Genomic DNA, 15,346 nt, shown 5'->3' on the forward strand with positions numbered 1-15,346 from the left:
TTCAGGCAGGCCACACCCCTTCAGGGAGGGGGGTCCTGCTGGGGTGCCTGGTCAGCCTGGTGAGGGGCTGATGGCTATTTGCAGGGTGGCCACAATCCCTTCAGGGTGGGGGTCCCTGTTGGGGTGCCTGGCCAGCCTGGGTGAGGAGCTGATGGCTGTTTGCAAGCTGGCCAAGCCTCCCAGCGAGGACCCTCACCCCATGATGGTGTGGCCAGCCTGGGTGAGGCACTGATGGCTGTTTCCAGGCTGGCCACAGCCCCTTCTGGGTTAGGGTCCCCGCTGGGGTGCCTGGCCAGCATGGGTGAGGGGCTGAGGGCCGTTTTCTGGCTGGCCACACCTCCTTCAGGGTGGGAGGTCCTGCTGGGGTGCCTGGCCAGTCTGGGTGAGGGGCTGATGGCTGTTTGCAGGCTGGCCAAGCCCCCCAGAGGGGACCCTCATCCCATGAGGGTGTGGCCAACCTGGGTGAGGGGCTGATGGCTCTTTGCAGGCTCGCCACAACCCCAAGCCACCCAAACTCCCAGTGGAGGCTGGCTGGAAGTAGGTATCTGGGATTAATTTATCTTCTATAATTGAAACTTTGTTGCCTTGAGCAGAGGCCACAGCCGGCCAGGGCAGGCGGGAAGCTTGGCTTCCTCCATTGCCGGGGCAACAAGCCTCCTGCTTGCTCCAGCTCCGTGGCTGCCGGCTGCCATCTTGGTTGGGTTAATTTTCATGTAGTCGCTTTGATTGGCTGGTGGGCGTGGTTTGGGGCATAGTGAAGGTACGGTCAATTTGCATGTTTCTATTTTATTAGATTAGCTATTCACAGCCTTGCATGATGAAAAAAATAGTGTTTTGTTTTGTTTTTAATAAGGAAGCATTGCAGCCTATAAAATCAAAGGGCCCAGAATATATCTTAGATATTGTCTGGAAGCTTTTCTACTGACCCTCCAATGGAAAAGCTTGAAATGTGATGAACTTCACAGAATTACATGTATTCATAAAACATTTGTGTGTTAGCTGTTCAAGGCTTTTGACACATTTTTTTCATTGTTAGAAGTTTGTTGTGCAAGCCAGACCCCTTTCTTTGTGAAAAGTTTCCCCAAAAGGCTTTCAGTCATTCAAAATGCAAACTATGGTTAGACAACAACAACGAGGACTGGGATTGATTGATTTGGTTTGTTATGGACTTCCAAAAAATGTGTTTAGGTTCTCCTGTGATTTCTTTACAACAGGATAACTGTGGCTATGGGTTCAGGATAGAATTCCAGTTTATCTGCAATAATGTATTTGTTAATTTATTTCACTTAGGGTTTTGTGACATCTGTGAATTCTGAGCCCTAGGCAGTTCACAACACAATGTAACCTTCAGTACATTTCTACACAGAGTAGTGATTTTTGAGAAGTTTATAATTGCCTGTTGTAATCAAGCAAGGGTAAGGGACAAGGATTCTACCATGCTTATGTGGTCATAAATATAATTTCTAATAAGTGAGTTTCTGTTTTCTTCTGTATTCTGAATAACTGGTCAGGATCTTAAAGGTAATGTGAGGAAAAAAAAATATTCTCTGCTCTCTATGTATTATCAGTTTGGTAGTCTTGACTTGTATTTTTTTTTTCCCTTAGTGATAACAAGGGAGAGTTAAATGACTAATTAACCAATTTCTGCTTTTGTCTTTTTCTATTAGTCACTATGAACAAGACCGTAGTGCACTTAAAAAAAGGGAATGGGAACGGAGGAATCAAGAAGTCCAGCAAGAAGATGATCTCTTTTCTTCAGGCTTTGATCTTTTTGGGGAGCCCTACAAGGTAGCTGAATATGTATGTAATTTATCTTTATGGAAAATGATTGCTTGTCTTGTTTTTTAACACATTTAATCAACATTTAATCTATTTTTAAAGCACCCAAATGATTTCCAGGAGAATATATTTTACAAATGAAGTATATACATATACTGTATTTGGGGCAATTGCAAATTTATAAGGAAGTCTTCTGAGACAGGTTCCATCTTCTTTGGTAAGCATAGTAACTTTGAAAGAGATTGTGAGACTGCCTGTCTCCAAAGAGATCTTTACTGCCCAACACCTCCTACAGCAAGGAAGGCCCCCTTGACACATTCTCCCACTTTGATTATCAGAAAGGCAGTCCCTGAAGACTGTCAGTGGATATGCCTATTTCTTCTCCCAATAAATGTCATCCATTGCAAGGCCACTGCTTTCTTTTTCCATTTTAGGTTGTTAGTAGCTGTTCACTGGTTTGAGTGGTCTTTGAAAATCACTGTTCTGGGAGAAAGGTAAAAGTCAATTATTTGTCCTGGTTGTTAATAATCATGATTTTGGAGAGAGTGCCTCAACCAGAGGGGTTAGTGAACCTTGAATGATTTTCTAGTGGTATTCTGGCTAGTATGTAACTCCAATAATGATCATACTGCTATGTCTAAGTACTGACTTCACAATGACTGCCTCTGAACTTTCTATTTGGAGTGGAGGTTGGGGAAAGAACCCTTTTAAATTGATGATAGCTGGTTTGTTTTTATTGAAATTTAGCAACAGTATAATTTTCTGTAATAAAACAGAGATATGTAAGAGTTAAAACAAAAATATAGAGTATTTTCAAGAGTTGTGATTTTAAAAGAGCACCATTTAGGGGAGATTCTGGAAAAGGAAAGTTCTTAATAAGGACTGCATAGGCACAAATACTACTTTGGAGCAAAATGTATGCTATTTGGATTGATGACTAGTAACACCAGATTCTTGATGCCTTATTCAAAATAAGTAAGTAACTCCTAATTGAGACCTTCATGTGTCTTTCAAGTTTGGTTAATTCTGACAAAGAAACTTAAGTCACCTAAACTACTAGTTTATGATTTGTTAGTATAATTCTTTTAAAAAACATTTTTCTATCTCAATTGATTTAAATTTGTACTACCTTCAAAGTGTATATTTAGAGATATGATTACTTTAACAAGCATTTATTGAAGGCCCATTATTTGCTAGTCATGTTTTAGAATAGTGTACAAAGGGAAATAAGGCATTATCCCTGTCTTCAAGGAATTTCTTATCCAGTGGCAGAGATAATCATGAATGAATGAGGGAATGACTTCATGGTAAGTGCTAGAGAGGTAGGTAGGAGAAGGATTAGTGAAGACATTGTACCTCATACGAAGGAGTTTGGACATGGTTCTGTACATAAAGAGAAGTTATTGCAAGTTTTAAAATCAGGTCATGTCTGGGACAAAGAATTTTAAAAAACAATGTTGAAAATTTGGAGAATGGGTTGATGGGAAGGTAAACTAGAGGCAGATAAGGAAGCTATTGTAGTTGACTAAGGAAAGTTCATGGCAGGCAGCATTTAAGGTAGAGCAAGGAAGTTCAAATGATGGACTGGATATCTGTTTGGACGTGGGGAGTTTGATAGATGAATGATTTTTTCCCCATCTGTTTGACTTCAGAAGATGGTGCTATTAACAGGTTGTTCAGAAGGACAGCAGGGTTGGTGCATGTAGAGAAAAACATAATTCTGATTTGAGTAATTTGTGTTTGAGATGCCACTTGAATATTAAGGGACAGTTATCCAGTAGATATTGGATACATGGATATGGAGCTAAAGGAAGTTGTTAAGAGAGAGATTTAGGTGACATCATGTAGGTGGCAATAGGAGCTGTGAGAATTAACATTATCACTGAGTAAGATTACTGTGTAAAAAGGACAAATAGAGAATCTTGGGAACTAGTAACATTTAAGGGGTAAAATACAAAGTGTCCCCAAGAATATATACATATTTTAACAGCTGATAGCTCAATTTTCAAAATGAAATTTGCTTTAATAAACACTGCCTTTATAATTATTCAAAGTATGTGTATACATTTTTGGGACACCCTATAGGTGGTAAAAACCGAGGCAAGGAAAATAAGTTAAAAAGGAGTGAAAAATAAGAAAGATAGTAACAGAACTTGGAGAGAATCATTTAATAGAACCAAAGTAATAAAGTGTTGAGTGAGACTCCTTCCACGACCTGCGTGGAGTAGGGTTCGGTATCTGAAAGAGGAGCCGCACAACAAATGAGAGAAAAAGACACGAGATAATTTTGCAATATTGGGGGACCAGGCAGCAAGTCCCAAAGGACTTCCTCCGTGCTCAGGCCTCACCAAGCTTTTATTGATCTGGGATGCACCCATAGCATAGCCCTTAGGCAGGTGACACCCTAGTAACAAGCAGACTAGCCCATCAGCAAGGATTTACATAATAATAAATGGGGGAGTAGTTTCAGCTACCACTGTCTGGACAAACAGAGGTGGCGCCTAGCTCCGACCTTTGGGAGGGCTTCAAAGGCACCCAGCCTTCGGGGGGTTTCGGGGAGCTCTCTGTCTATGCTTATCAGATAGTGAAGGCAATAAACAGTTTCCCACATCTCCCCCTTATTTTTTCTTTAAAAAATAATCAAGTCCAAATTTCAATGTCCAAAAGTTCTGAGTCCATGTTTCAATGTCCAAAAGTTCATGTGTACATGCCAGCAATGAAATGCTGGTTCTAGATGGTGGAAACTGCAGGTCCGGTCCTTTCTGGTCTGTTCCTGGGCACCCTGCAGTGCTGCACAGCTGCTGACTGCTAGCATGGCAAGGCATCTTCCACCATCTCCACCTCTGAACTGTCTCTCCTGTCTTTGTGGCTGGCTTTCTGTGATCCGTTGTTACAGGAATCCACATGGTCTTGTAGCTGTTCGCTGAAAGTATACAAACATATTCTCGACCAAAGGTTAAAGGAAAAAAAAAACCAAAACCTTACTTGGGGTCTTTTCTTTAACATGATCTTTCCCTGGCTTACCCTGGCATAATGTGTGTTTTTTCTGGGTGTCTCACTATTAGCATTATAAACGAAAAAATTTTTTCTCTAAATGTAATTTAGTTACAGGATCTATTTCCTTACATGGTATTCTTCCACTATCCCCCTTTTATTTATTTATTTTTTTTATTTAATTAGGAGACTTCTTGGAAATTTTATAATGCAGTCTAGATAACTTTAAATTTTTATTTTTTCTGCACAAAAATATGACTGCTTTAGGTTCATTGCATGTTAAGCAATTTTACCATGAAATGAAAATTTTGGTTAATACTATATGAATAATTACTTATTTCAAGTTTAGCCAAATTTAATTAATTTGAAAACTTGACAACTATTTTACTGTCAAATTTAATATTCTAACAATGATCTTAATTTACACTGGAAATATTAATTGAAAGGATCACTTTACATCCTTGTGAAGGCTCTGAGCATTCCTATTGTTAGGCTAGATTTAGACATAGGGTCTGTTAGCCAAGCCTCCGTTTATCTGGATTCTGATTTCAGCTGGACCAAATCTCTTCTGTTATTTGGTTCCTGATCTGGGCTGGGCATGGGAAGCAAGAAGCAGCCATGGGGACAGGAGACCTTCCTCAGAAGGAGCGAGTGTTCAAGCCCGTGCACCATGCGGGAGGGGTCTGTGCCCCACCTTTGTTGCACCCCAAGTTTTTTCCTACTGGCCCCCAGCTGTGTCTGTCTTAGGTCGCCCCACCCTGTGGAGTCTTACCCGTCGTTGACTACCAACCATCTCTGGGCCAAGTAGGGTGATGTGAGGTTCAGTTCTGTCTCCTTGTTAACCTATGTCCCTCTGGCCTCCATGTCCAGCAACTGCCTTTGGATCCCCTCGCCTGCTGGCGGGGCCCAGCATTGATCACAGGGGACCCAGGTTTCTTCTCCAGAGAGGGCCCAGCTTACGCCATTGGGCAAGAGACAGATCCATGGTACCAGCTTTTCATGATCCCAGCTTGAACGGAGAGCTCAGATAACAGCTGTAGACAACTGGAATCCTTTTGGCCAAAAAAAAAGGTCAAGAGAGGTCAATACAGAATGCTTAAGTGCCTTCCCAGGAGGGAATAAATCCCTTCATGTCCAAGAATTAATTTGTAAGTTTGTTTGGGATAAATGCACAATATACTGTTGTAAAGCATCAAAAATTATTAATAAAACTTTGTAGAATAATACCATGGAAGAATATTCTATGCTCTAGGTCAAAGACAACTTAATTTTAAACTCAAGGTTTGGAATGAGGAACCTAGTTAGCAAAAAAAAAAAAAAACAATTTACAGAAGCAGAGACAGCATGCTATCTAAATTACAGTTCTGGGTCTCCAGAGCACTGAGTTGACACGCTAACTGGAGCCTTCTGAGTTTGGAATAGCTGTGCTGTCCTTCCCAGGTAAAGGAAAAATGTGCCTTCTAAGACCAGTATGAAACTATAGTTTTTACCTGAATTAATTGTTACCATACTTCACTTTACCATGCCCCAGGTGGTCTCTGGGCTGTTGGTTGTCTGGTTTGTCTTCCTCCTGCTGGATTACACTTGGAGAACTTTAACTTAAAAAAGAAAAATCTTTCTTTTTTATACCAAGTAACCTATAGGGTTACTTCTTGGATGTTGACTAATAGTGCCGCAAGGCCATGTATTTCAAGTCAAAGTCATTAAACATTTATGGTGACTGTACTTATTTTCAGATTTGGTATTTTAACAGCAAATCATTAGATTATCCTGTAAATATTAGTGGAAGATATTTCAAAATATTAAAATTTTCTCCTTTTTATTAAATTTAAAATAATATTTTTAAACAGCATTCCCTTTCGGCTTATTTGCATATACAGAGGGATCATGGGAAGCCTTCAGTAACTTTTTAGAAGAATTTTACTTTACTAGGATTCAATTGCTTACAAAGATTAGTAAATTTAAGTAAGTATTTTTTAAAAAGCAAAGCAAGTAAATTTAGTATTTAGTAAACTTCTGATTCACAAGGGGCAGATGCTGCCTCACCTACAGCCTAATTTAAAATGCAGCAGTGAGGAGCTTTTAAATAAAAGACATTGCTAGTTTAAATAAAGACTTTGCTACTAATAAATCAATTCTTTCTTTTATTTGGCAGAAATTCCTTATGCAACCAAGCATATTATATTTTAAAATATTGCACTCGGGAAAAACTTCCAAATACATATCTAATTAAAACATTTTCAACACTTTTTAAACAGTTCTCAACATAATAGGATCTAGTCTTGACCATGGAATCAATTACTCTTAATTTGTTTATGATATATGTATAACTGCGGTTCTACTGAGAATTTAAGATATCTTTTAAAAATGTATCTGCAAGCCTTTTAAGAAATATGAGCTTTATTGTCGGCCCTTATAAAGCCAACTGCTTAAAACATTGGTCTATCATACCACTGAAATTATATTAAGACCATGATTGCTAATTTATTAAGCATTAAAAATATCTTCTTAAAAATAGTATTAAATAAATCTGAGAGGCAAGCACACTTTCTGCCTCATCCGCATTTCCGCAGCAAAACTCCGCCTTAAAACTCCACCCCTGAAATCCCATCCTGCCTCAGTGAGCAGACATTCCTTTTGTGATTGGCTAAGTCAGAGGGAGGAGCCTTTGCTGTTCCAAGATGGCGGCCCCCAGGGGCGCAGCATGCCATGCGGCCAACATTGCGGCTGCCAAGTCAGCAGCTCAAAGTGGTGGCTGTCTACATTGTTCTTTGACAGAGCAAACCAAAACCCTTAAAAGGTAGATGGCCAACATTATATTGTAGACAAGCAGAAATCCCATTAGCTGTTTATACCTTTTATAATTATCTTAAAGAATATCAATCAAATTTAAACTGGTTTTTGTATTAAAATTTTCAGTTGAGATTACAAAATTAATCCTCTTTTTAAAATAAGACCAAGAAGTAACATATTTTGAATTCCTAATCATTTAAGAGAAAACACATTTTATTTTTTCAAAAACAAGTTATACATTAGATATTTAATTAATTTTTCCTGATTCAATTTGCACTTTAAACTTTCCGAGCTTTAAATCTTAGTAACAAATTAAATACTTAGCATTTTTCAAATCAATACTTTTACATTTAAGGATACATTTCAAATAAAATATGAGGCATTTTCAATTAATAGATTAACTTCTATCTTCTAGACTTCATACTAGGCATACTCAGATCAACATTTCAGTATTATAAATCTCAATACTTTTAGATGATTTGAACTTAAAAGTTTTAAGTTTCCAGCCAATAAGCCTGGCATAGCTGCTTAATTTCAAAATGGTCACAATTTTCCTGCTGGGGAAGTCAAGAAGCAAAACCATAGCTATTCTCATGTAAACTTGACTATCAACTTCCTGGTGGTACTTGCCTCAGGGCGGGAAATTACAGAAGAGCTACTTTAAATCGCCTTGGGAAACCTGTCTGCATTTCTTTCTCTGGTTCATCTCCGCCATTTTTAAGGCCAAAACAGTCTTGGGTTTTTATTCTGTACACAGCAAAAGGTCAAGTTCAGCTCAAAACTATGCGCACTCGTTTTTAAACTGGCCTTTTCCCTTTACATGTGCACAGAAATCCCAGATGCATTTATAAATTTGTAAAAGCTTTTCAATTACAAGAAGGACTTTAATTTTAGAATACTTGGGGAGGGGGCATCCACACTGGATCGCCATGTACTCCTTCTTCCCTTTCCCCACATCCTGCTTTTGGGGGAAGTTTCAGCAAATGACTCAGATGGCGTATTTTTCCCAAAGTCATGCTTAATAGAAAACATTTTAAATTTTTCCCTATTTCGCTTTCTAAAGTCATGGCTAGCACCCAAGGTTATCTTAGCCAAAGTTTGGTGTTCCAAACATGTTCTCCGGTAATTTTTAAATAAAACATTAAGTAATCTCATTGTGGGAGAGCTTATAACTCTTCCTTTTCCTGCCACCTTTGAATCTCTCCACACCAGAGGTGGACTCGGCAGCAGGGTTTCATTTCTTATTACAGATTTTAGATTCCAAATACAAATTAAGATTTAATTTGGACAAGAAACCACATTAAGATGACCATGGCACTCTTTTTTCAGCCTGATTTTAAAAAGTACCTTTTAATATTCCAATTTCTTTATAAGTTGGCCTTTTTGCATAGGTGATTCTATTAACGGCAAAGTAAACATATCAGGATTAGGACATGGAGGTGGAGGGAGCCATGAAGGCCATTCCTCCCATTTTTTCTTTTCTTTCTGTTTCTCTTAAGGAGCGGAGGGTGCAAGGGGAGGAAATTTATCCTCTTTGACCTCTCCTAAAACCTCTAGGAAATGAAATGCCGTGTTCCACAAGGGGAAACAATTTTTGGCAAGTTCTGATTAACTTTTTGGCAAACTTTTAAGATCTAATGTACCTTTTTCAAGAAACCAAGGGTTATGTTCTATAATAACATGCAAAAACTGTAAAAGATTACCTTCTAAAATTTTAATACTTTAAACATGCAAATCAAAAGTCTATAATAAAGTTTCTTAGTTTTTAAAAGCCAAATATACCTTTTTAAAGCCAAATCTACTTTTTTAAAGCCAAATCCTGCCCCTTTTGTTAGCCTGGTTAAGAAAACGTTCCCAGTGTACTTACAGACCCGGGCTTCTGTAGTTGATCCTGGGCATTGCGTGCGGTAGACTTCCCCTCACCTCTTTTCGGTGAGTTTTCCACACCTTTTCGGTGAAAACTTCCTTTTCTTGCTCCAGCGAGACCTGCACTTCCAGATTACCCGTTGGGCACCAGATGTTGAGTGAGACTCCTTCCACGACCTGCGTGGAGTAGGGTTCGGCATCTGAAAGAGGAGCTGCACAACAAATGAGAGAAAAAGACACGAGATAATTTTGCAATATTGGGGGACCAGGCGGCAAGTCCCAAAGGACTTCCTCCATGCTCAGGCCTCACCAAGCTTTTATTGATCTGGGATGCACCCATAGCATAGCCCTTAGGCAGGTGACACCCTAGTAACAAGCAGACTAGCCCATCAGCAAGGATTTACATAATAATAAATGGGGGAGTAGTTTCAGCTACCACTGTCTGGACAAACAGAGGTGGCGCCTAGCTCCGACCTTTGGGAGGGCTTCAAAGGCACCCAGCCTTCGGGGGGTTTTGGGGAGCTCTCTGTCTATGCTTATCAGATAGTGAAGGCAATAAACAGTTTCCCACAATAAAGGGCTTATGGAGGAGGGATTTGCTAGTTACAGATATCAGAGAGGTCAGGAAAGGTCGGGACTGGAAAGTGGCTGTTGGATTTGGCAGTTAAGTGATAATTAGTGACCTTAGGAAGAGTAGTTTTATTTGTTAATGTTGGTGGTCATTGTGGGAAGCCAAACTCTAAGGGTTTTGAGAGTAAATGGGATGTAGTAACATAAAGGAAGAGAGGAAGTTAATGTAGATTTGATCTTGCAGAAAGTTTTTGTATTGAGGGGGGAAGAAAGGAAGCAAATTAAATTGCAAGGGGGAGAAATATGGAAGGAAGCTTTCTAAAAGTGAAATAAACTTGAACATTTTTAGAGATTGATGGGAAGGAAGCAATGACAATGGATAAGGAAAGGGTGAAGAAGGTATAGGAGGGAGAAATGGGGTAAGTAGAGCAAGATCCCAGAGGTAATGAGAACATACAAAATCAAGAACATGTGAAGAGTGATGAGCCATGAGAAAGTAAATGGCAATGGAATATTAGGAAGAGGTAATGATAAAATACAAAATCAAGAACATGTGAAAAGTGATGAGCCATGAGAAGGAAGATGGCAATGGAATATTACAAAGAGAACAAAGCAAGAGAGTGAAGGAAAGATTGGGGGCAGGGCAAGAAGTTGTGATTTCCATTTTTTCCAGAGAGTGGAAGTGAAGTCAAAGGATGATAGATGCCAATATTAAGAAAAATGAATAGCCAGATGAGTTTCATATATTATATTTTGATGGATTAGAAAAATGAGCTTTATTCAGAGGATGCATCATTAACATTCAATATTTACTCCATACTTAACACTATTATGAGATATAGCATCCTTCATTCCCCCACATTATATTTTCAATCCTGCTCAATTAGTGGTCATATACCTTTAAGGTAAATACCATCTCTTGTTAACAAGGAGTGTTATGTAGATGTGCATTTATATTTTTGAGTAGGCAGTTAAAAAATCTTTTGTCAACATTGTCAGACGCTTTCAAAAGCCATCTGTCTTGATATGTCTAGCACCAGTTCTAGGTGCTAGATGTGTCTCTACCAGATGTGTGCTAGACATATCAAGACAGATGTCTTTTGAAAGCATCTGACAATGCTGACAAAAGATTTTTTAACTGCCTACTCAAAAATATAAATGCACATCTACATAACACTCCTTGTTAACAAGAGATGGTATTTACCTACTAATGGGAACATTAGTCTAGTGCAGGGCAAGGCTTATTATGTGACTAGTAGCTTGTTGCCTTTATCCTTCTTGATGAGGAAGAGCCTTTTTTCTTGGGTAAAGACTGTGAAAGAAAGAAATATGTTAACAATTGATAAATTAGTAACTCTCTTTCTTTCACTATTACTTTGATGATCAGCTGCTATTTTGTGCTATGTCTATGTTCAGGGTTCTCTGGGTGATCACTGGACAGTAGACCTCTCCTTCTCCCCATATTGTGATACTATTGTGCTTGATGTGTACCTCCAAAATCTCCCCATATCTGGACTTGTGTGGAAACCCTTGAAATAGCTTGACATGCCATTGGTAGGGATGAAGGCATGCAACATCTTTTCCTTGGGTTTGTGGTTGGAATGCTTATCAAATTAAAAAATCAAAATTCCTGGTGGTGGATCAGGACTTTCAGGAAACTTTTTGCCATCCTAAATTCTAAATTATAGTTTGATCACTTGTCCAACATTATCAATGGTAACAAACTAGTCAATGAATGGCCAGAAGGAAGAAATGGTGATTTCTAATGTTCCTGGCTGATTTCCTTCCTTTCCTTATTTTACCTCTACCACTCCCAGAATGGAAAGTATGTTGACTACTCCAACATTTGGTTGGTGGGTAACCTCTCTGCATGGTTGCTTTTGTTGCTTACACATTTCAAATTTGAGTTAGTTTGTGCTATGCTATAGAAAGGGCTGTCTTTAAAAGTGATTGAAAAAATGTTATATGTCTATTGTGGGAATATTAGGAGGGATGAGGAACTAGCATGTACCAAGTGCCTAGTCTATGCCAGACACTGTGCTGCAGCTTTATATATGTGCTTGTTTAGTCCTTACAATAACTAGCATAGGCATTTTCCTCATGTTTCCCATGAGGAATTTGAGACTCAGAGAGGTGAGGTTGCTTCTCTGCAGCTTAATATCCATATAACTGGTAAATCTAGGCCCAGTTCTATGTGATTCTGTATCTGTAGCAGGAAGCTGTTGATATCCTCTGACAGGAAGACAGAAGACCTGATAAGCTTACCTCCTGTGTGACTTTGGGGAAGAAATTTCATTTCTCTAACCCATAGTTTCCTTCTCTCTGAAGTGAATAATAATACCTGATAATAAAAATAATACCTGATAACAGCAACAACAACAACAACTACTACAACTGACATTTATAGCTTTTCATAGCTCAACAAGAATGAGGAATAAGGACACTGAGGCACAGAGAGGTTAAGTGGCTTATCTACAGCTGTTTATGTTGGGGCAGTTACAAGCTAGATTGAAACCAGATCTGCTATGCTGAATCACATGGTTATTGTAAAGATCAAGTCAAATACCCAGGAAACCTTGCCTTGAAATCTGTAAAGTGCTGTACAAATTCAAAGTATTATCATTATTATAATTAAAGAAAGAAATAGTAACTTACAGTTTGGATAGATTAACTGTGAAATATTAGAATTATATAAAATAAATCACTAAATCACATACATTAGCTACAATGAAGTAAAAGAAGAAATGAACCTCAAAACTTAAGTTATATAATTACTTATATTAAAAATAAATACTATATCACATTTGTAATACCTCAACTAATAATAAATAAATAAATAAATAAATACTATAATGTAATTACCTTCTAGCACATTAGTCCTGCAATGAAATCATGCTACTGGATTTGAAGATAGCCTTAGAAGCAAACTGAGACAACTTTGCATTTCTTGAAGTAATGAGAGGCAAAAAGCTTAAATGAAGGAGAGCTGTTAGTCATGAGCCACAAACCAGGCATGTAATTTATGCCTGAAAATACTTAGAAAAAGCATTTTCTTGATGATGGAGAAATTGTGATTACTCAGAAAATAATGGCTGTAAAGGTTACCTTTAAGGAATCAACCGATTTTCTAGAACAGGAAATAAAAAAATTGGCAAAAATTTAAAGAAGCCTACAATTGATTGAAATGACTGGATTTCATTTTTTCCATTTTGATAATGTTCAATCAAGACTTCCTGGAATACTTTGTTCCTTAATAGGATTGCTAAGACTCTAGAGGGTGAAAAAAACCTTTAGTGTGAATTAGATGTTGCTGTGGTGTATAATGAGAGTGCATTGTGTAGGTGTACATAAATATATTGCAGACCCCATTAAGTTTTCTATCATATAGTCATCCTAAGAAATTTATGATGGTGAGAAGGCAGAGAGTTGAATCTGGCCACTTAGACTTTACTGATAATTATTGGAGATTATTGAATGACTAGAGGCCCGGTGCACAAAAATTTGTGCACTGGGGGGGGGGGAGGGGGGCCCCTCAGCCCGGCCGGCCTGTGCCCTCTCGCAGTCTGGGACCCCTCGGGAGATAACGACCTGCTGGCTTGGGCCTGCTCCTGGGTGGCAGATGGCAGGCCCAATCCCTAGGCGCAGCCCCTGGTCGGGCTCAGAGCAGGGCCGACTGGGGAGTTGGGGTACTGCCCCCTGTCATGCACAGAGCAGGGCAGATTGGGAGGTTGTGATGCCACCCTCAGTCACGCTCAGGGTAGGGCCGATTGGGGGCGTTGGGGCACCATCCCCTGTCACACTCAAGGCAGGGTCGATGGGGAGGTTGTGGCGCCACCCCCTGTCATGCACAGAGCAGGGCCAATCAGGGGGTTGGGGCTCTGTACCCTGTAACGCACAGAGCAGGGCCGATCAGGGGGTTGGAGCATTTCCCCCTGTCACTCACAGAGCAGGGCCTATCAGGGGGTTGGGGCATTTCCCCCTGTCACTCACAGAGCAGGGCCAATCAGGGGGTTGGGGCATTTCCCCCTGTCACTCACAGAGCAGGGCCCATCAGGGAATTGGGGTGCCACCCTCTATCACCCACAGAGCAGGGCCAATCAGGGGGTTGGGGTGCCGCCACTCTCACACTCAGGGCAGGGCCGATGGGGAGGTTATGGCTCTACCCCATCATACACAGAGCAGGGTCCGTGGGGGGGGGGGTTGGGGTGCTGCACCCTGTCACACACAGAGCCTCAGGGCGATCAGGGGGTTTGGGCGCTGCCCCCTGTCACGCTGATCCTGGTGCCGGGAGGCCTCGCGGCTCCGCTGATCTCGGTGCTGGGAGGCATATTACCCTTTTACTATATAGGATAGAGGCCTGGTGCATAGGTGGGTGCCGGCTGGTTTGCCCTGAAGGGTGTCCTGGATCAGGGTGGGGGTCCCCACTGGGATGCCTGGTCAGCCTGGGTGAGGGGATGATGGCTGTTTGCAGCTGGTCACACATCCTTCAGGGTGGGGGTCCCCACTGGGGTGCCTGGCCAGCCTGGGTGAGGGGATGATGGCTGTTTGCAGCTGGTCACACACCCTTCAGGGTGGGGGTCCCCACTGGGGTGCCTGGCCAGTCTGGGTGAGGAGCTGAGGGCTGTTTTCAGGCTGGGGGTGACTGAAGCTCCCAACCGCTCCTTTTTTTCTTTCTTTTTTTTTTTTTTTTATTCTGGGCCAGCTTTAGCTTTGAGGCTTGGCTCCAGCTCTTAGGCCTAAGCTGCTGAAAGTAGGTTTCTGGCCTTTGCTTACAATGTTGCGATCCTGCTGGCTGAAGCCAGGCAGGTTTCTGGGGTTTTGTTTAGCTTCTATGTTTGTTACATAGTTGCTTGCAGCTCAGAGGCCTGCAGTGGCAGGTGGGGAACGTTGGAGTCCTCCGTCACTGAAGCAAGCAAGCCTCATCTTAGTTTCAAGCTGCCTGGCTGCCAGCCACCATCTTGGCTGACAGTTAATTTGCATATCGCCCTGATTAGCCAATGGGAAGGGTAGCGGTCGTACACCAATTACCATGTTTCTCTTTTATTAGATAGGATGGGCTTCTGAGACTATGTGCCTGTGTGTACTCTTTGCCTAAATCTGTCTCATGAGTATTTTCAATTTACCACTATGCATGTTAAGAATTACCATGTCTGTAATCACAACATGTCTGTTATGCAAAACACATGGATCTTCCTTCAATCAGCAACACAGAAAGCGTCACCAGTGAACTGTCTTGAACTGTCTGCTATGCAGTTCCAGTCACAAGTCCCACTGAGACAATTCCTCTGTGAGGAAGCTAGTCTAAGGGAGGTTACACCCTCTATTCCTTTGGATTTGCTCCATT

At 40.6% G+C, this 15,346-nt stretch overlaps 1 protein-coding gene across 2 annotated transcripts in view; it reads left to right on the forward strand.

Moving 5' to 3' along the window:
• AFF2 (ALF transcription elongation factor 2) overlaps window positions 1-15,346 on the forward strand; it is a 626,368-nt gene that overhangs the window by 217,271 nt on the left and 393,751 nt on the right. For both annotated transcript variants that reach the window (XM_081081418.1, XM_081081419.1), the window contains exon 2: window positions 1,668-1,788. In XM_081081418.1, the coding sequence (XP_080937544.1) occupies window positions 1,668-1,788 (121 nt within the window). The remainder of the gene's footprint in view (window positions 1-1,667; window positions 1,789-15,346) is intronic.

Source organism: Myotis nattereri, assembly GCF_964212035.1.
Source record: "Myotis nattereri genome assembly, chromosome: X".
Lineage (NCBI taxonomy): Eukaryota > Metazoa > Chordata > Mammalia > Chiroptera > Vespertilionidae > Myotis > Myotis nattereri.